Source organism: Fistularia commersonii, chromosome 4, assembly GCF_037954325.1.
Source record: "Fistularia commersonii isolate RoL2024-O1a breed Wild chromosome 4, RoL_Fcom_v1.0, whole genome shotgun sequence".
NCBI lineage: Eukaryota > Metazoa > Chordata > Actinopteri > Syngnathiformes > Fistulariidae > Fistularia > Fistularia commersonii.
In genome coordinates, this window is record NC_141287.1 from 17,052,000 (window position 1) to 17,072,270 (window position 20,271).

General features: G+C 39.8%; 1 protein-coding gene across 2 annotated transcripts in view; it reads left to right on the top strand.

The window, feature by feature from the left end:
* Window positions 1-632: 632 nt before the first annotated feature.
* The window catches only part of LOC147234939 (glypican-6-like), a 96,730-nt gene continuing 77,091 nt past the window's right edge, over window positions 633-20,271 (top strand). For both annotated transcript variants that reach the window (XM_086145641.1, XM_086145642.1), the window contains exon 1: window positions 633-1,044. In XM_086145641.1, coding sequence (XP_086001767.1) covers window positions 894-1,044 — 151 coding nt within the window. In that variant the 5' untranslated portion in view covers window positions 633-893. The remainder of the gene's footprint in view (window positions 1,045-20,271) is intronic.

The following is a 20,271-nucleotide window of genomic DNA, read 5'->3' on the forward strand; positions in this document are numbered from 1 at the left end:
CAGCCGTGTTAATCCACTGTTGATCTACCCCTGGATCAGGATGCTCTAAAATCAATAATGCCATGAAAGCTTGCCTTCTGGTCTTCATCACATCCTCTACAGTCCATTTACTTGTGTTTGCTGGTGTTCAGAAGAGGAAAATAAGGATATTATTTAGATCAATGTGATGACACGATTATCTCTGTGTCATTTAAGTATTACTTGACAGAATCGCACAAAGAATTACACTGAATTATTTATGTTTTTTTTCGTTAATTATACAGTTTGTTACAGTTATTTCCAGCAGGTGGCTGGCCTGCAACACCCGCCAACAGGACTGGATTATACTCCGGTCCATATTTTGTGTACCTCCTCCCCACCACCTCCTCCTCTTCCTCCTCCTCCTCCTCCTCCTCCTCCTCCTCCTCCTCCCCTAGCCGGCAGCAGCCTCCTCTCCGGCGGACTCGGAGTTGCGCTCCCGTCCCTTCCCTGCACAGGCATTTCCACTCGAGCGCGGCGACCGGAGGCTCCGTCCGCAGAGCCAAGTTGACTCAACAACCCTCTCGGTGGAAAAAAAAAAAAAAAAAAAAAAAGAAATATCATCTTGGATTCATGTGGCACCTCCGCACTCGAGATCTTCATTCTTGCGGGGGACTTTTTTTTTCTTTTTTTTTTTTTTTTTTTTGAACTCATCTTCCACTGCGATCAGAACCCACGCCCCCGCGGGAAATGCGCTGAGAGACACTAAAACCCGATAAGTGACTTGCAAGCCGTTCACCGAGGTTTAGTCATCGAAGTACCTGCGGATCCGCTGCGGGAGCTGCTGAACACGGGCAACTGCAGAGACCCTCCTTTCCCTCCCTCCCTCCCTCCCCCTAAACCTAAGACGACACGGATCTCCAAACAAGTACACAATGCCTGGGCTGCAGACCATAATTTGCACTTTTTCCGTGCTGTTCATCGCAACAAGAGCAGAATTCAGAGCGCGGAATTGCAGCGAGGTGAGGGACGCCTGCGTCGCCAGGGGCCTCAGTTTCGAACAGGTTCCCCTCCAGGAGATCCCAGGTAAGAGTCCACGCACACGGGCACGCCCACTGACGGTCTGCTTTTATTTCAACTTTAACTGATAAAAAAAAGTGCAAAGAAAAAAGATGCACGGTATATCAGGTAAGTCGATTGGAAGGAGTGGTGCATCCTCATCATCATTTTACCTGGCTGCAAGTTGCGTCGCCAAAGTTTCCGAACCCACGCACATATGACCGAGAAGTGGGCATCATCACGGGGGAAAACTCCCGCTCTAGATCCCCCGTCTGATCACGATAGCCCTCGGGAAAGCAGCAAGACGGCAGTTTGTTTTTGTGAGTGGGGGTTTTTGAACGTCTTTATGTTTTGACAACGGCGTCTCGTCAGCCGCCGCTGGCGCGGAATGAGACTGACGCCCGTCGCGCGTCACGCAAGCCATCACCGCGGGACAGTTGGGAGCACTGGCACGCCGGGGGTGGGGGGTGGGTTCCATCCAATCTATCACACACACACACACACACACACACACACACACACACGCACATGCACATGCACAGATAATGAAGCGGTTTTCTTGAAAATTGAGATAAGCATTTATCAAACTACCTCGAGTGTCAATGAAGACCACCCAAGTCTGTGTCAGTGCCGCTCGAAAGAAGCAGCCTCTCTGAGGTAAATGTAAATAAATGCTCATTAAGGTATGTCAATACCAGTTATTTGTTCAGTGCTTTCCCCAAATCCTTGGATCCACTGAGGATTTTCTTCTGATTTGATATATTCCAAATAATTTGCAGGTAAATGTTACTCTCCTCTATCGAAGCATTAAGTCTTGAAGTGGTGAAATCAACAAATTATTATGTTTCGTGCAAACGTTGCAGACTTTTGAACTCCTGAAAAATACCGTATCTAGATTTTCCCACATTGGGCCAGTGCTTCTATCTATCTATCTATCTATCTATCTATCTATCTATCTATCTATCTATCTATCTATCTATCTATCTATCTATCCATCCATCCATCCATCCATCCATCCATCCATCCATCCATCCATCCATCCATCCATCCATCCATCCAGATGCTGTGATTTTGCTTTATATAATTGCGTAGTCCCAGTTGAGTTGTCTCTTCAGGTTGTCATTGTTGCGCTTCAGGGCCAGACTGTCTCTCTAAAAAGGGTGAAATCTGGCAAAGGCAGCATATTTGATGCATTTGATAACAGGCACTTGTTCAGTGACAGGTTGAATACCTAATTGATTAAATCATTTGGATCCATGTCAGTGACATCACACCTAATCTCCCAAATGAGTGAAAAAATGTAATCTCTCTCATCTCGGAGAGACGTTGCCCTGAATAAATGTCTTTTGATCTGGTCTTTGAACGAGTCAGAAGAAACAATGCACGATCAACAGCTCAGCAAATTCACATCTAATATCCATACAGTACCTTTATTGCATGGCATCTTCATCATTCCCCTCTTGTGCAAACACTGTTTGAGCTTGGTTGATGTCACAATAAAAAGGAAAAAAGTGATAAATGTGATTTAAATAAATAGGTAAAACAAGGCTATTAAAAGCTGATATGGATGCAGAATCCACTTGAGAAGGATAAATGATGAAACTTTTTGCTATTCAAATGTGTTCATTAGACATTGTACCCAAATTTAGATTTGCATTTTTTTTGCTCATTAAATTTTGAATTTTTAAAATTTTCATTTATTAATTTAGTTTTGGTCTCCTGTGTACTCATTGCTTACAGTGCATCTCATGGAATATCTAGCTGTTGCCATGACTGCAAGTATTGATATAATCCTATGTTTTGACATGAGAAGCGATGTGTGGCCTTTACTTTATGTAGCTGTTAAGCAGTCACTGAAGGGGTTAAGTGTGTCGATGTGGCAGCTGGAGCACTTCTGTTGATTGAGTATTTCTAGATTCTTTGGGGACCATCTCATCCAGCGAACATTGTTTTTGTCAAGGTTAGAGCTCCTAGCACGCTATTATTTCATCTGTGCAAATGGCCACCCTAACATTAGTGGTCTCTCCCCGCAAATGATGCTTCCACCCGTTCTGTGAATGCACATGTTTAATGATGTTTCTTTTCAGTTCCATGATTATCATCTGATCAAATTGTAGTGCAGGTTGAATATGTGAGCTCTGGCTATTTCAAATAGAAAAAAAACCTCCTAAGATTAGTTTGGAAACCAAAAAAACAACACTTCGATGACCAGATAACATAAAGTTTCTGGCTAATTTTGATTGACATATTTTGCCTGTTAAAACTAATTACAAAACATCAACGTAGAATACTCAGTTTGATTTTTTTATTATTTTAATTTATTTTCTTCATCTATATTGCTTATTCTGTCCTTTCATCGGTGTTGTAGCCTATCTCAGCTCTCATTCGCTGAGAGGCAGGGTACACCCTGGACTGGTCACAAGTCAATCATAGGGCCCCATATAGAGAACCATTCGCTCATCCACATGTCTAAGTAATTTAGTCGTCAACGACTCTACTGAATGAAAAGATGTTTGTAGGGTTGGAGGAAACTGGAGAACTTGGAGGAAACCTAAGGTTAGAACATGCAAACTCCATACAGAAAGTCATAATTGAACCTTAACACCATGAGGCGCTAACAACCGATTTCACATCTATATTCATGTGGCTAAATAGAGGTGTGTTAGATGATTTTTACCTTGTTAAGTCTCACTGGCGTCTTGCAGTACAAGATGACATTTGAATTAATTTAGCAAGTGGAAATGTTGACTGTTTGAAGTATTTCACCATCTTGTTGAATGATTTGTGATCTGCAGTAATAAAAAAGGCCCATTAGCATCTCAGGAGAAATACTAAAGCCGCAGAGTTTAAGTGAAGAAAGCACAGGCAAATAGACAAAAGACAAAAAGTACCTCATCAATGTGATTGGAAAACACGATGCATATGGCAACAAAATGAAATCAGAAAGAGGACAAATAAACAATAAGCACAAAAAAACAACACAGGCATACGTACAACCGCCACCCATTCACCCAACAACTGAAGTCTGGATTGTTATTTATGGACCTCTCATGAAAGCTCATGTGCCATTTCTTATATTTATAAATCAGAGTAACAATAAAGCAACAGGTGTTTATCGCTGTCACAGTGCTGCGCTCAGCATCTGTAACATTTTTTAAAACCCGACATGGTCGGTCGGCTGCATCTTCGGGGTTGTCCAGTAAGTGTAACCTGCTCAACTTGCTGCTAGTAGTCAACCAGCCCTCTCTGCTCACAGTGGAAGCAATAAAATGTCATTGCTCACAATATCTATCAAAGCGTGTAAGAGATATTTAAGATTGTGTAAAAATCAATAATCCATTATGGCTGCCACAGGAAGTGAGTAGTTAACTGACCAAAAATGACAAGGATCCAGCTTAGAAGATATTGAGAGAGATTTTGTGAAACAGCTCTTGAGTTACAGAGTGCACACAAACAACGAGCAAAGGCATTTATGGGGAAAACTGTAGCTTTGACAGTAGAATATTGAGCGTTGGCATCCCAATTTCTCTATTTTTTTACATTACTTTTGGGGGACTGACAGCAACGAGGTCTGTGTTTTGACAGCATTATGAGCTTAATGGCTTTGTTTGAAATGGTAGTTCTGTCTGCTGAACTCAGAAACAGCATTGCCAAAAAAAAAATCTAAACCCTTATATTTTGATTTTTAAGCTTAAAGCAGAGATTGCACATTAACAACCATGCAGGTGTCAACCAAGCAACTTAATTATGTATTACGTCTTCAAAACTCCAGTTAGAACCAAGCAAGGGCTCAGTCCCGCTCCCGCTGTCTCAATTTGCACTCAGTGGATTATCCAGTATATGAGACAAGCTGGAGAGATATGGAAAATGAGTCATACGGCAGACTGCTGAATTCTGTGGCACTTCATACAATGTCTATCACTTGACGTCCAACTCTGTTTGCTTCCAGCTGCTGAGATGGACGTGGGACAGAAATAACGGTGCTGATATTTTATTTGATCCTTGGCTGCTTGCGAGGCAAATGATCTCTGCTCAAGCGTGAAATGCGCACGGGGTTCTCTCCTGTCATGTAATGGGATGGAGGGGATTAAAAAGGCTAAATGGGAGTGTCTGCAGAGGAAATGGTCGGTCACGTTGTTACCCCACTCCTGCTTTGGTTTATTGTCAGATTGGTGCGACCTTCCTCTCAGTCATTTCAATAGATATGGTCCAAGTCCTGAATTTTTATCTTGTATTTCAAAAATCAAGATTCAAAGGTTCAAAGCTTTTATTGTCACATGCACAATGTAGAGACGAGTTTCCCCGTACAGTGATATTCACAACGATAGTGTAAACATTGTTATAAATATGAACAGTGTCGGCTCACAAAGTGACTCACAAAGTGCAGGTGCAAAGATGAGCGCAGTTTAAATGGGCAGAAGCTCCATGTGCAGATGAGCACAGCACTGATAGAAAAAACTGAAGAACAAGTCTCAGCTGTTTAGGAGTCTGATGGCAATCATTTCATTCTCCATTTCACACTCCTGTATCTCTGGCCAAAGGATAGGAGTGTGACCAGTCCATGTTGAGGGTGGACGTGGTCCTTGGCGATGGAGGCAGCTCCCCTGCGGTGGTCGATCCTCCCCAGAGAAGGCAGTGTGGTTCTGGTGATGCAGTTTTTATTGCTCGCTGCAGGCATCTCCAGTCCAAAGCAGTGGTGCTGCTGTACCACACTGTGAAGGGCAGGATGCTCCCAACAATGCAGCTGTAGAAGTTGCTGAGGATCTTAGGCGACATGCCAAATCTACCAAGCCTCCTCAAGAAGCACAGCTGCTGTTGAACCCTCCTAACTATCTGCGTGGTGTTAAGGGACCAGGTGAGCTCCTCGCTTGTGTGAATGCCCAGGGATTTGAAGCTGCTCACCCTCTCAACCTCAATATCTCAGACGAACAGTGGCTGACAAGGTCTCCCCTCCTTCCTCATGTCCACTATCATCTCCTTTGTCTTGTCCATGTTGAGGATGAGGTTGTTGTCCTCACACCACTTCACTGGGCACCCACGTCCCGTCGGACGTTTTCGTCTCTGCCGGTGATGCGTCCTATCACTGCGGTGTGTCGTCTGCGAACTTGACTTCCTGACAGACTGTGGTCTGCCAGTCAGGAAGTCCAGGAGCCAGTCACAGAGTGTGGGTTGCAGGCCAAGGGTGGTTTGTAAGGCATAATGGTATTGAATTCAGAGCTGTAATCGACAAAGAGCATCCTGATGCAGGAGTCTTTGTTTTTCTAGTGGGAGAGGGAGTAGTGGAGGGTGGCGACTATGGCGTCTGTGGTGGACCTGTTGGGCCGGTATACAAATTGCAAGGGGTCTAGGGTTTCCGAAATAATGTACTGAATGTGGGCCAGCACCGCTCTCTTGAAACACTTCATAATGATCGGAGAGAGAGCTACTGGCCTGTAGTCATTCATGCAGGTGAGTAGGGTCTTCTTGGGGAGGGGGATGACGCTCTGGCTGGGGGAGAGGTCGAAGATGGCGGTGAGAACATCATCCAGCACAAGATCTGTCTGGTCCAGCTGCCTTGCGGGGGTTGATCCTTTTCAGCGCTTGGTGCACCTGGTCTGATGATACTGTTGGGGGAGAGGAGAAATGAAAAGGGGGGGCCGTCTTCCCATGTGTGTGTGAGTCACCTTTGTGGTGTGGCTGGGGTTCTTGAAGCGGGCGTAGGAGATGTTGAGGTTAGGCTGCTTGTGGAGCTGTCGATGTGGGCGGTGGACTTGTAGTCCATGATGTGCTGCAAGCCTTGCCTCATCCACCCTGGGTCAGGAGTTGAGTAGAAGCCATCCAGCTTTTCCCTGTACTTCCTCTGGGCTGTTCTGATGGCTTCTTCAGTCCGTACATAGCAGCTTTGTTCTTCTTCTCATTGCCGGACCTAAATGCATGAGAGCAGGCAGGCAGCATGTGGCGTACCTGACTGTTCAGCCAGGGCTTGTGGTTCTGGCATAGTCCTCTACGCTGACGGAAGAGTCCTCCTGTGTGTCAGTCCTGCAGGATGTCCTCAGAGTCCAGGGTCCAGAGTTTGATTTCTCTGGTTACGGCATTGGTCTGTTTCAGTCTGTCTTTTATTTAATTATTTATCTTTTTTTTTTTTTTTTACCTTTCATTTAGAGAAAATCACACGTAATTGTACCTTTGGGATCAACAGTTTTTGTATATGGTCACAGTGGTGTTTTCAGACTGCGTTCTGCTATATAATATGTCCTATTGTGCAGCGGAAGGGAGTTTTATCAAGGAAAGAGAATCAAAACAAAATTATAATAATTTTTTTCCTGCGGTAGAAGGGATTTGTCAAACGCTGCCTCCAACTCTGTCTCATCAATCATCCTCATGAATGCCAAAATGGCCTCATGATGTGCTCTCTCCATGGGTGTTCCTTCTGAGAGCTGCTGCTAACATTGCCGCCTGCAAATGTTTTAGGGTTGGAGCATGGGAAACAGAGTAACACAATGGTGTTCACGCAAAGCAAATTAGAAGGCATAGGCAGGGGAATGCTTGATTTCTAGAACCTCGACTAAGGGATAATTCTTCACTGCCATTTGTTTGCACTGTTGTCTGTCAGCGGATTATACCGGGGGTTCCAGAAAAACAAATAGGTGCAACTGCTGGCAGTTCAATCTAATACAAAAGAAGAAGTCTTTTTTTTTAATGTGTTTTTAGTTTTTGGAATTATCCAAAAACTATTATTAGTTTATTGGAATTAGCTTATTTTGCTTTCAGTTTTTGCTCATTTGAGGTTTTGCGCAGACTTCCTTTGTAGATTTTAGTTTTAATTGATTGTGTAAACATAGCTTAGTGCTGAATACATTTGGTTATGATATGAATGTATTGGAGATGTACATTAGAGGTACATCTGCATCATTTTCACGTGTTTACTGCTTTAAAAACTATAGTTCATGTGAGCTGTCATCCATATACAAGCTTCCAAGCACCAATGTCATTGTGTCCTGCAATGACAATAAAATTCTGATTCTCAGTCATATTGCTTTTAATTAATATGTTCCCTGAGAGTTTTCTGCTAAAAGCACAAGGGATTTTATCTCCATTGTTCTTTTTTTTTTTTTTTTTTGAAGTATGAACAGCTGAGTGGAATAAAGGTGAAGCTGCATGCATCTGTGCAGTATCACGGTTGGCAACAGTTGAATCAAAACCTGACACAAGTTTGGGGTTATTTGCTTCTGTCAACAGGACTGTCAATCAGAGCCGGACCAGTTCGGGTATTTTTTTACTACTAAGCTTTTAATAGATAATAAACTGGTTTCATATTCTTCCAACATTAATGGTCATTGCTGCTTGTTTCTTATTAAATATTTAAGGCTTGTGACATGCATTTTTTGACACAATTTCCAAGAGGTGTCATTGCTGCCCAAATTTTTGATGTTCATCATGATAGATATTTACATCTGTGAAAAGTTTTATGTGACAGACTTAAGCCTTTGGAAAACTGACTGTCCTTGGTCTGACTGTTACATTAAATAAATTGGTTCTAGTTTTTTATTTTATTAGCACTTACTCAAAACAAGTCACTTGATATTTTCAGGAAAGGCCCTTGTGTTGCTTCAAATTATTATTGTTTTATGGCAGTTTAATTATTTTACATTCTAATCGGATCAAATTGTCCCAGACACTTTACTCAGTGTCTAGAAATAGCTGCGATAGTGTGTTCCTGGCACCAAATTTCCCATCCAACATTGCAAGACTCATCACTGTGGCTAAACACTTCATTTGTTAACGTGACGGATATTAACCGCTATTTTCATGGATTGTACATACTATGTGGAAGCTTTTTTTTTAATTCAACTGATGTAAATGCAATAATTATTGTGAATGTAAGTTGTGACCACATTAAAAATGGAAATATCAGCACTGAAGAGGTGATAAGTAGTTTGTAGTTAAATGGGGCCAAGTATCTTAAGCCTTATATATTTTTAATGTTTATACATCTAATGAACATCATTTATTATAGAACTTACAACAGACATGGTGCTTTGAATACAGCCATGAATACTTAGTGTTTGTCATTCGAGTGTGAGAAATAAGTAAATTGATTCAAGGAATTCCCTTGAGATAGTATGGCAATAGCTCTTTTAGAATCACTTCTAAAAAGAAGTTTTTGAAAATAAGTCATTTTGATCTATTACGTTCTGTCAACAACTGTCCAATTAAATTCTCACCTGCAGCCACAGTGAAAGAGCCTTTTCCTTTCCCCAATTTAGAAGCTATCATAAATTCACTTTATTTTGTTTCATTTTTCTTTTGACCAGTGGTAGAAACATAGATCGCTTGTATGGAAAACTGAATGATTCTATTTCTGTTTCAAGTCACAACTGCTGTCCACATTACTTTAGTAGAAGAGATAACTTGTGACAAAAATCTTCAATCATTTTATTCTTATCCTGCCAGCATGATGCTGTAGAAAGATGAGATGATAAATTCTGTATCAGAATTAGAAAGATATATTGGGCCAAACAGATATATTGATATTAATTTAGATGCTTGCCTATTAGTATTTTATAATTAAATGACCCAGTCAGTTGTTGCCTCGTGATTCACAGCTGGAAAATCATCAGATACAGTACAACAGATATCTATTTCTAAAATAAATCAAACATTAAGACAGTCAATTAAAGACTTTCCAACCAGTATGCAAAAAAAATAAAGGGAACTCTTAAACAACACAATGTAACTCCAAGAGCTGCCTTTATTTTTTTGCACACTGTATACATATATACGCGTGTGTATATATATATATATATATATTGTTGTTTTGGTTCTAAAATCCAGTATCGGTAGGACTGCACTTTGTAACGCTCATGCAGCCAAATCCAAATTAATGCCAGCAGATGTCATATGTCATGAATGTGTTGATGTTAAATGACAGAGTAACACCTTTTAGGGGGAGTTGCACTTGTTGTACTTGTTTGGCTCCAAAGGCCATTACATTCTCCCTAACACCTCATCCGCCGGTAGCAGTCCCGCCATCTCAAAGCAAAGTCCCTTCCACTGCCTTGTTGCTATTGTTGAATCTAACTTTAGCCGCATGTCTGCCGCTCCAGTCTTTTTGACGACATCTGACTAGACAAGATGCGCAACTGGAGAGGATGTTTGCCTCCGCTGCACTCCTGGGGAAGATTCAGTGCGGCGTCTTCTGAGCATGCCATAAGAAGCGGTCGTGATGCAACCCCCAGTCAGGCTGTCTGCTGACTCGAGGACACGTGTGCTGTAACAAGGTATCCGGGCTAATGAATACCCTGTAAATGCTGAGTGAAAGGTAATGATCAGTGCAGGTCTCAGGGCTCTCTTGTACTCCAAACTGCCACCAGCCGCTACTTGTAGTGCTGTCGACTGCCATGCTCCACTTAGTAAGTTGACTCAGAGGAGAGGTGCTCGCTCGCTCACTTTTCATTCTTAGGCTTCTAGGCATGCTGCCCATGTGGATCCGATGTCTACACCAGTCCCCCCAAGCCACCACAGGGCTTTTTATGACATACTCCTTAATAAATATGAAAGCCAGACATAGTGCTACATATGGTGATTATGTGGTGGATGTCATTCCTAAATGTGCTGCACATGGTGTGAGAGAAATCCATACATTAATCTTAGCTGCAGTGAGATTGTTGCACCTTGGACCAGAGTGTAGCACATGAATATTCTGTAGCCATTGCCCTCTAGGTCAAGCACATTGTAATTTTGTTGCCTCTTTATCTTCGTGACAAAGGTTTATGCAATAATCGAAACTTTGTGTTTATTTAATTCTTTACACTTAGGAGGGTTGCTTGTTTTGTTTGTATGGTAATGTTGGCCAGACACATATCTGAATATATGATAAATTTAAGCTGTTCAGACAATAATGTCATATGATTTAAATGTATCTTGAATGAGCATTTTATTGTATCTTTAAGGTATTTCGACATGAAATAACTATTGAGATATCAATTGGCTGTTTTATCATGCACACGGCGTTACACATTGCATGTTGCAGTACTTGACTTTCAAAAAGAAAAAAAAACTGACATATTTGCTTGCAGTGAGGAACTGTTCAAACATCTTTATTCTTTTTTCCATTCACGTTAATTCCCCCGAGGACGGAGAATATCATCATACAATGTACCATGCTGCTTTTATTGTAGACTGTTTTATGTCAGTGAGGATTCATTTCCTCTTGAACCTGTCCTCATTCACCCAAGGACACATGCTTCCTTGTATTAGCATCCCCCGGTTATTTAAAACACAAGCTTGTCTTTCATTATGACTTCTGACATGACCCAAAATGTGATAGGAATAGTGTAATTCAACTTTATTAGATGCAAGTTCTAACCCGACGAGAAAACTTGGTGATTCTGTACACAAACCCCTCTAGAGACTTTATTAAAAGTGTAAAGAAAGATGGTGTGGAATGCATAGATTTAGAGTTGCCGGATGGTTTGGAAATGAGTGCAGTTCCATATGATATAGTTCATAGATATGTTAGCATTTTAAAATGTTAAAGCCGGCGTTTTCCGTCCTTTTACCACCCTGACTAAATTCAGACTATATCATGCACATGAAAAGAGCCTATTAAGTTACATTAAGAAAACATGGTGACTTTTATAGAGTTCTATGATGTACATCAGCCTCTGGCAAACCTCTTCATGTATTTTTAGCAAGGACATGAAAAGTGTAAACTTGCTTAGTGCTTGTGGGTACAGCTGTAATGTGTTCTTAATGTATTTCTGGATGCGATGTTCAGAGTTCAGAGAATATTTCTCTATCCATATGGAGCTTATTCACTTGCATGGTAAACTCGACAATTAATTGAGCAGTCTATGCATTTAAGAGTTTTGCAGCCACCTAATCTATTCAGGCTCGGCACCATGGTGCTGTGGGTAGTGCTTGTGGCGTGCTGCGACAAAGTCCCTTGACTGATTCAGACAGGGGGCTTTTTTGTGTGGAGTTCACATGTTCTCCCCATGTCTGCGAGGGTTTCTCGGGGTTCTCCGGTTTCCTCCTACACTCCATAAACATGTAGTAGGTTCACTGGAGACCTTGACGTATTAATGAGAGTGAATGGTTGTATGTTTCTATATGACCGATGAATGACAGAGTGAATTGTTGTTTGTCTCTATAGCTGCCCCTGTGAATCCCTCCTCTCTTGCCTATTGACAGATGGGATTTGCTTCAGCACACCTGTGATTGTGAGGGAAGGATAAGCGGTATCGATAATGAATGAGCAAATGAATAATCAATGCGGACATCAGTTAGCACAATTCATTTTTCTACTATTTACAAAAGCGTTTAAAATGATGAGACCTTACATACCCTTTTGATTACATCAAAAGAGTACATACCACAAACAAATCTGTGAGTCAGCCTCCCTCGACTCTCTTGTGCTACACATCAACTATTTTTATTTCCTTTTCCAATTTCTCTTTATTTTTTTTTCTTAAATGTTGGAATCCCCCACCTCCACCCGCAATGACTATATCATGATGATTCAGCTTCTGGTGGTTAAACTTGATGAGGGGGGGGTTAATGCGCAAGATCACAGAAATGCATGAGAACCCGTTCTGTCAGGCTTGAAATCATTGGTTTGTGCTGCACCAAAAGGGATTCAGTCCATCAGCATCATTTTTAGGTGTGACAACAGCAAGTAGCATCAGTAGAAACACTCAAAAATGCCAGCAGCTCCAGAAGAGCAAAAAAGCACTTGAACCTTTTTTTTTTTTCGAGGCAGAAGCTTTTATTCTTGTTTTTTTTCCTGGCAATGATTGAAATGCAGAGACATTTCATCCAATCCACTGGTTTATAAACACTTTTCTACGGGGTGCCTCCCTGATGGTTGTGTGTAGCTAAACCCCTTGCGTGTCTAGTTTGCTACGATCAATATTCCAGGGATATTAGGAAAGATTTCCCCTTGCGTCTCCCAATCTGTGTGTACTATCCAATTCACATCTTCAGGTGCAAGAGTAGATTTAGGGCTGAGGAAGGACCTTTATGAGCAAAGTGTTTCCTTAATAGCCACATTCTCTCAAACCAGGAGACTGGTGTCATTGTGCATGATGATATTTTTGATGGCTTTTTGTAGGTGAGGGCAGGTTGTATTTGCACATAAATTGTTGAAAATCTCTTACAAATTATTATATTTTTCTTGAAAATGCCTTTTGGAAACCAATGAAACAAAACAAATCCTCCTCCTCAAATTCATGTTATCTTCCATTCTACTTGATAATGCTTTTTCTACAGTTACACCTTAAATTATTCATATTTTCTTTTTCTATTCTCATTTAAATTTCTAAATATTTACACGTTTGATAATTAGGAAAAGTGGGGTTCAGATTAGTGTTTTCTCTGCTTTAACCCTCCAGAGAAACAAAAACAATTATAACTATAAACAGCCCCAACAATGTAAATGTTTTTCAAATTCATTTAACAATAATAGAAGAAAACAAACACAAAGAAAATGCAATTCACATGCTTATATTTGTATAGTTACTTCAACAGATAAATTGTTTATGACAAAAAAGTAACTATTTGTGTGCGCTGGTTTGAAGAATAAAATTTATTTTGTTCAAATTGAGGGACGCTCCATGCTGGAGGCAAATAACAGTGAATTAACAGTGAATTTTGGAGTTTCTGAATAACTTGGAACCGACCAGTAGACATGACTGCAGAGCGAGAGCCAGCAGCTTGCCTTGTTTAGCCTGTAGGTGAACAAAACACTGCTTGTTAGACAATCTCCCATCATTTTCAGTGGATTACCACATTAACAACGCGTAACCTCATGCATTAACATCAGATAGAATTAAAAATAATGTTTGCAACTGAATTTACTAAGGCTACATGAAGACTGGGAGCTGGGGGGTGTTTTGTGTAAATTATTCAGAGCTAGTAAAGTGATTTTTTTTTTTTTTTTAGGGGGGATATAATCAAGATTCATAATCTCAGTCATATTTTTTCTTGTAGCACTTTGAAAATACTGCCAAGAGACAACCATACTAGAATAATTAATTAAGGTTATAATGTGAAGAAACTTCGAAAATGCCACTGCTGCATAGTTTTAGTTGTCAAAATGCATCACTGTAAACATAACGACAAACAATCAAGAGCATTATTCAGCTATTGTGTATGCACTAGCACAGTGTTTACTGGGGCAAACATTATTTCCTCGTATGAGGCAAACTGTAACTGATGCAAAATCACATTCATGTTAACAAAGTCAGCCGCCCCACAACCCCAAGCAGAGGATAAACGATACATATAATAAATGAATGAATCTATAAATTAGTTGATTAACAAAGCATAGCCATATAATTCAGAAATCATTCAGTCGTGTACAAGAGTTCAGTTTAGTGAGCACACCTTGGTTTCTGTCTATTCGCCATTTTCCATTGGCTTCTTATAGAGGTGTGAGTTTCAGGTTCCTCACCGTGGCTTCACGTTTCCTGTGAAGGTCTACGACGAAACCCGGACCTCCAGTTTTGGGTTTTCATGTGTGAAATCCTTGCAGTCTATTTAACATTCCGAAGGTGACATTTCAATGACGCTTGTATTTGATTTGTCATGTCAGACCTTAAAAGAATGATTAGATCTTGTACTGTATTAGATGGGAAATGTAAGAATATAATCCGACTACTTTTCCAGGGATGAAATACTGTCCAAAAGGAGGAAACTTCATGACTCTGGGAATGATGAGCTCATTAGGACTTTGGCGGACTGTGGCTTCAAGTGTGAATCCATTAAAATGTTTTTCAGGGGAAACTACGGTACACAACAGATGGCAGAGCATATGCTGTGGGTATGGCCAGGTACACTGAAGAATAGCTCTTAAAGTAGTCCCAACTTTACTTGTACGCACAGGATACTTAAGCTTGACTTATGAGTGAAATGTTGCATATTTGTTTTTGAAAGACATACTGGCTGTTTTGTCTTCATGTGGATTGGAGAGAGTGTTCGACGAAGCCATTGTACTGACTGATTGTGCAATTCAAAAACAGCATGCTAAAGCTGACTCGATGTAAAATTAAAGTTGTGATTGATTGCTAATTTGAGCGTAATTTTTGCTACTTTTCACAGACAATTCAGGTAGCAAATAACCATAAAAAGTTGCTATTGTAGCTTTACCAATATAATTCTTTAAAAGGAACCCTGTGAAAAATTGAAGATCGATGCTGTCATTTTACTTATCTTGTTTCATTCACGATGCATCAGCAGACCATTGTAACATTGCAAGCAATATGATTGGGTACAAAGTTGTATTTTTGCAGCTTTGGCTGAACCATGCATTGACATGGAGAACAATACAATCCACAATGATTTTTTTTGTAATTAGTAAAGCTTTTTAATCAAAAGAAAAAAATACAGAAAATAAAAGATTTGCTGATTGAATCGCTTCACCATCATAGGTAAATTTTGTATTTTGGAACACTGTTGTTGTGCTATTCATTTGGCCTCATTTAGATCCACTTATTGTAACTGAAAAAAAAAAAACAACTTTTGAGATAATGTTTTTCTGCAGGCGAGCCTCTACTGACTCAGGCGTCAGTGCACACAGCAGTTTATCAGGAAAATAGAAGATGTTTGTGCCAAATGTTTTCCTTAAATCTCACATACCTTAATTTTAGAATTTCATAAGATGATATATGCACGAGCTATAACATGTACATAAGAGCATTTTTGGATTGCTAAATGTTGTAATTCAGTCCCTTTGACACAGGTAGACATAAACATAGGCTGCCTCTCACAGTACTCATAAAACTAGTAGTTGGCGGATCTCTGACTGTAATAAACAAACTGAAATAAGGAGAGAGCCTATTCATTCTCACTGAGACAATACCAAACAGGACAGGCCCTGTTTTTTTCTTGTATAACAATTACGTAACATAAATCATATAACTGGAGAAGTATGTTTCCACCTTGAACTTGAACACCAGAATAGACGAATATGCAAAGATATATCTAAGCTATGCTTTGTCCTACTGCTTTGAAAAGTCCATAAATGTTGCCTTCTAATGTCACACATGAAATGTTTCTCCTTCAAGAAGTCAACACTAACTTCTCTACAGGGAAGAATCCTCCACAGTGGATGATAAACTTGAAACTGGAGAAACCCATGGACGTGTTATGAGCATTCCAAATAACACTGAGGAAATATCATGTCTAAATGACATGTCAGGATAGGGATGTGAGCACATCTTTTGCATGAAGTGAGAGGCATTTGAATATTTCTGTAAAGCTTCATTAGCAGCGACAATAATGCGGCAGATTTGACTGGCAGTACATTTGATTACAGACGAGACTGACACAACGTAATTGCTGTATGATGGCAGCTTGTATGAAGGTTAATAGATCACTGAGTGCATGCATAAACCTTTCTCATTAAAAACTTCACATTTTACACGGTGCCGGTACATCATTAAAAGTGATACATTGGAATTGGTATGTATTGAATCGGTTACTTGTTTTGCTATCATTAAAATGATAATGTGAGTAGAATCTGCTCCTCTGTGCATGCTAAACACGGGCTATGACATTGCTTGATAAGAACTCCGAGCCGTATCCTCCTGTTAGTCCTGGACAAGTAGAGGACAGGGATTTTGTTAATCAGCTGGGTTCAACTGGGGTAGGTCTCGCAGTTTCATCCTCCGATTTCTTAGCAGTCCTTGCCCAGCCAAAAGTCAGCTTTAACACATAACAATTAGTGAAAAAAAACCTAATCTGCATTAACCTTGGCTCAACACACATCCGTTGGTCAAAGAAACAAGAGAGGCTCTCAAATCAGAGCCAAGTCTTTTTTTACTTGAAGAATGCTATTGGTTTCACAAATGTTTCCAAAAGCAAATTTCCAAGGCGATATTCGTATTCCCTTTTTTCCCCTGTATAAAAGGTAGTAAAAACTTTTGGTAAAAAGACGAAACAAGTGCCAAAGCCGCCAGAAAAATATAGGAGACGCAATCACAGGGAATGTTTTTAAATCAATGCTGAAGCTGCGTGACATTGCCGAAGACAACTCTTCATGCCTGTGTTTCAGAGAAGGAGAGAGGATAGCGAGGCAAAGAGTATCATTTGCCAACAAGCTGTTTCAAATGTTCTGTCTGCCAACAGACAGCAGAATATGTGTTTCATGTTCATCTGTAGTAAATACTGTCTCAGAATTAATATGTTGTTTCTGCATAACTTTGTGTACGTATGCAACTCCTTCTGTTTCCCTGCAGTCTATTATTTGCTCTGTGTATGCTGATTTATTTATTCATTGATTTTCTGGTGAATTTAGGAAACCGTCTGTGGCATTATACAGTATATATACATATATATGAGTTAACTAACAGACTGGGGTTTAGTTATTTCCCTCTACTCAGTTGATCCCCTTTGGAGTCACGTCATACTCCACATAGCTGAATGGTTAAAATTGCTCAATAATTGGTCAGCTTAGCTACTTTAAGCTTACCTAGTGCATCACTGCGTTTGTTTTGGAGCTGAACTATCAGCTTTCCAACCCGGCATTATATTCTGCATTTGAATGTCATCTTTACTATCAGTTCACTGGGTTGTTTAAATTCAATTATCATAAAGCTCAGATTTGTGTATCGATGAACCATCCCTCCATTTTGATTGCAATTTTGTGCAAACACATTTTCGTATTGGTAAAGTTACTGCTTGATGGATGTGTATGACTATTTTAAACCTCAACTATTATAAAAGTCTGCTAGACCATTTGAACATATTGGTCGTCTCCAAAAATGGCTTTTCACTAGCAGTGTTACTGCCATGCACACACACTTTAAGTGGAGGCAGATTGTAGCTGTTATGGCTTCAGCCACAGAAGCACTGTTTACTTTTCAAGTGTTTTTTTTTGATTCTCAATAAAACTAATGTGTTATGATGAGTTGCACTTTGGTTTAGGCTTTTAAGATTGTCATTAAAATCTGAGGCTCCACAAAACTGCAGTTGTTTATGCTTGGAACTATTTGTCAACTATACACACACGCATGCACACACACACACACACACACACACACACACACACACACACACACACACACACACACACACACACACACACACACACACACACGTGCGCGTAAAGAGCTTCAGAATAATCACTCAGCAAGGAATACCAACCACCAATACTGTCCGGTGATATGTCAAATGAAGTGGGTACATCAAACTGTCAGGACTGAAAAATCATATTCATCTTAAGTGACTGAATTGATTTTCTTTTTTTCCATAATTGAGCTTTCAGGTGTATGTCTTAGCCCTACTCAATAAACTGTCTATTACTAATAACCATCCATTTTTTTTTCAATTTTTTTCCATTTTTTTGTTCATATGGCCTTCACCTATTATTGGAAAAATATGAGAATTTTGCAGCAGCCATCTGCTCACAGACGCCCTCCTGACTGGAGGCTCAGACTCACTAGAAGACAATCTTGAGAGAAGAAGAGGGAAGCTGGAATCTGGTTTCACTGTGCCTTTAGGGGACTAAAAATCAGATTATAATGCGTGTGATGCAAGAGGCGCGGTTGAATCAAGATAGTTGATATAAGGTGAAATGTAATCCAGTTACAGGAAATTATGGTAGTCTTGTCAGTCGAGCTCATTGTTGGACTGAATTCCAAATGCTGTACTTTGTGGAAAGAGCAACAGTTTATTAGAATTTTTTTAAATTTGATATATTTATTTTTTATAATATGATTTTTTGCTGTCATGCTCACAGTGGCATCCAATTTAAATGAAATGGAGGGTTGAATGCTTATACAAGTGATAGCTCTTTTAAATATGTCATTGGGAAAATTGAATCGGGTACTTCATTAACAGCCTTCAGTCCACTGCATAGCCTGCAAGATAATACATTAAAAGTGTATCATCTATTTTTCAGCCAATTTAATGTCAATATAAATATGCTTAATATTTGGAACATTTAAGTTGTGAAGTTCTCACAATACAGTTTATCATGGCGCATATCTAGATCTTGGGAAAAAAAATACCTGTTCAGCTGCATTGCAAGAGACATGTGGTTGACTTTATTTAAAATCATTCTTATTTGTATTTTACTATGTCTTTTTAATTGCCATTAAATTGGGGACGATCACTTTGTGCCTGTTAAGGCACAAGTTTTTTACCAATATGCTATTTTAAATCGAGTGAAATTTACCATCTAAAGCGTTAGCTTTTGGTTGTGCCTTCTATTCAGAATCAGAATATCAAGAATGACGTCTTGCTATTTGCTGTGGGTGGGTAAGTCCATTTAAGTGTACCACTGAAAATAGCTGTCTCCAGTTGTATTGGATGGTACCCTCTGTATTGAATTAAGGTCTTCCACACAGTTCAATTAAAAGTGTTTATAATAGTATATGGACAACAGCAGAGGTCTGGAGCCAAAAGGAATACACTCCATTAGGCTTCCGCTGCACAAGCACTTCTTAAATTCATTGATTTTTTTTCCAGTCCTTTCATGCTACATGCCAAAAAAATATAACGTCCCCTGTAGTAAAATCAATATATTTTTTTTAATTAGCATTTAAACTAGGGGAGCAAATTGGTGCATAAGATTTAGGTAGAGATGATGTGTTGTTTGGACTCCATCCTGTCTGCTGCTGGTGTGTGATGTACTCACGCAGACAGATTATGCTGTGAGGCCACATTGCTGTTTTAACCTTGACTTTAAAGGGCATAGCACTTTGCTGAGTGGTGGTGTCCTGAGAATGCACCTTCCCATATGTTGATGTATGACAGGCTTATTTTTAAGTGATGTTTTGCTCTGTTGAGACTGCTGGAGCACCCATTAGGGTTGGTGTGCCAAGATTTTTTTTCTCCTCTCCTTGACATATCTGATAAAAAAGGGCACATTTAAAATATGTATAGCAAAGAACATGCCGGGAGCATCTGACCTAGTCTTTTTTTCTTCTTTTTTAAGATTGAAAGATCAATGACATCTATGAATGAAATGAAAATTTGAAATGAACTTATTGCACCTCCTCGTAATGGCCATTAGGTTTGAGGACCTCAAGGATCTGCGTGTCTATCTAAAAGTTGTCTTTTCATGACATTCATAACAGAAATACCACTGACCACCATTAGTATTCTGCAAACATACTTTCATCCTCACTGTATCTAAAACTCATCCTCAAGTACGTTACTCATACAGTAGGATTTATTTGTACTTTTTGGTAATATATATTAAGTGTATGCTTGCATACATTGGATATATTAGATCATATAATTATTTATACAATGCCCATATATATA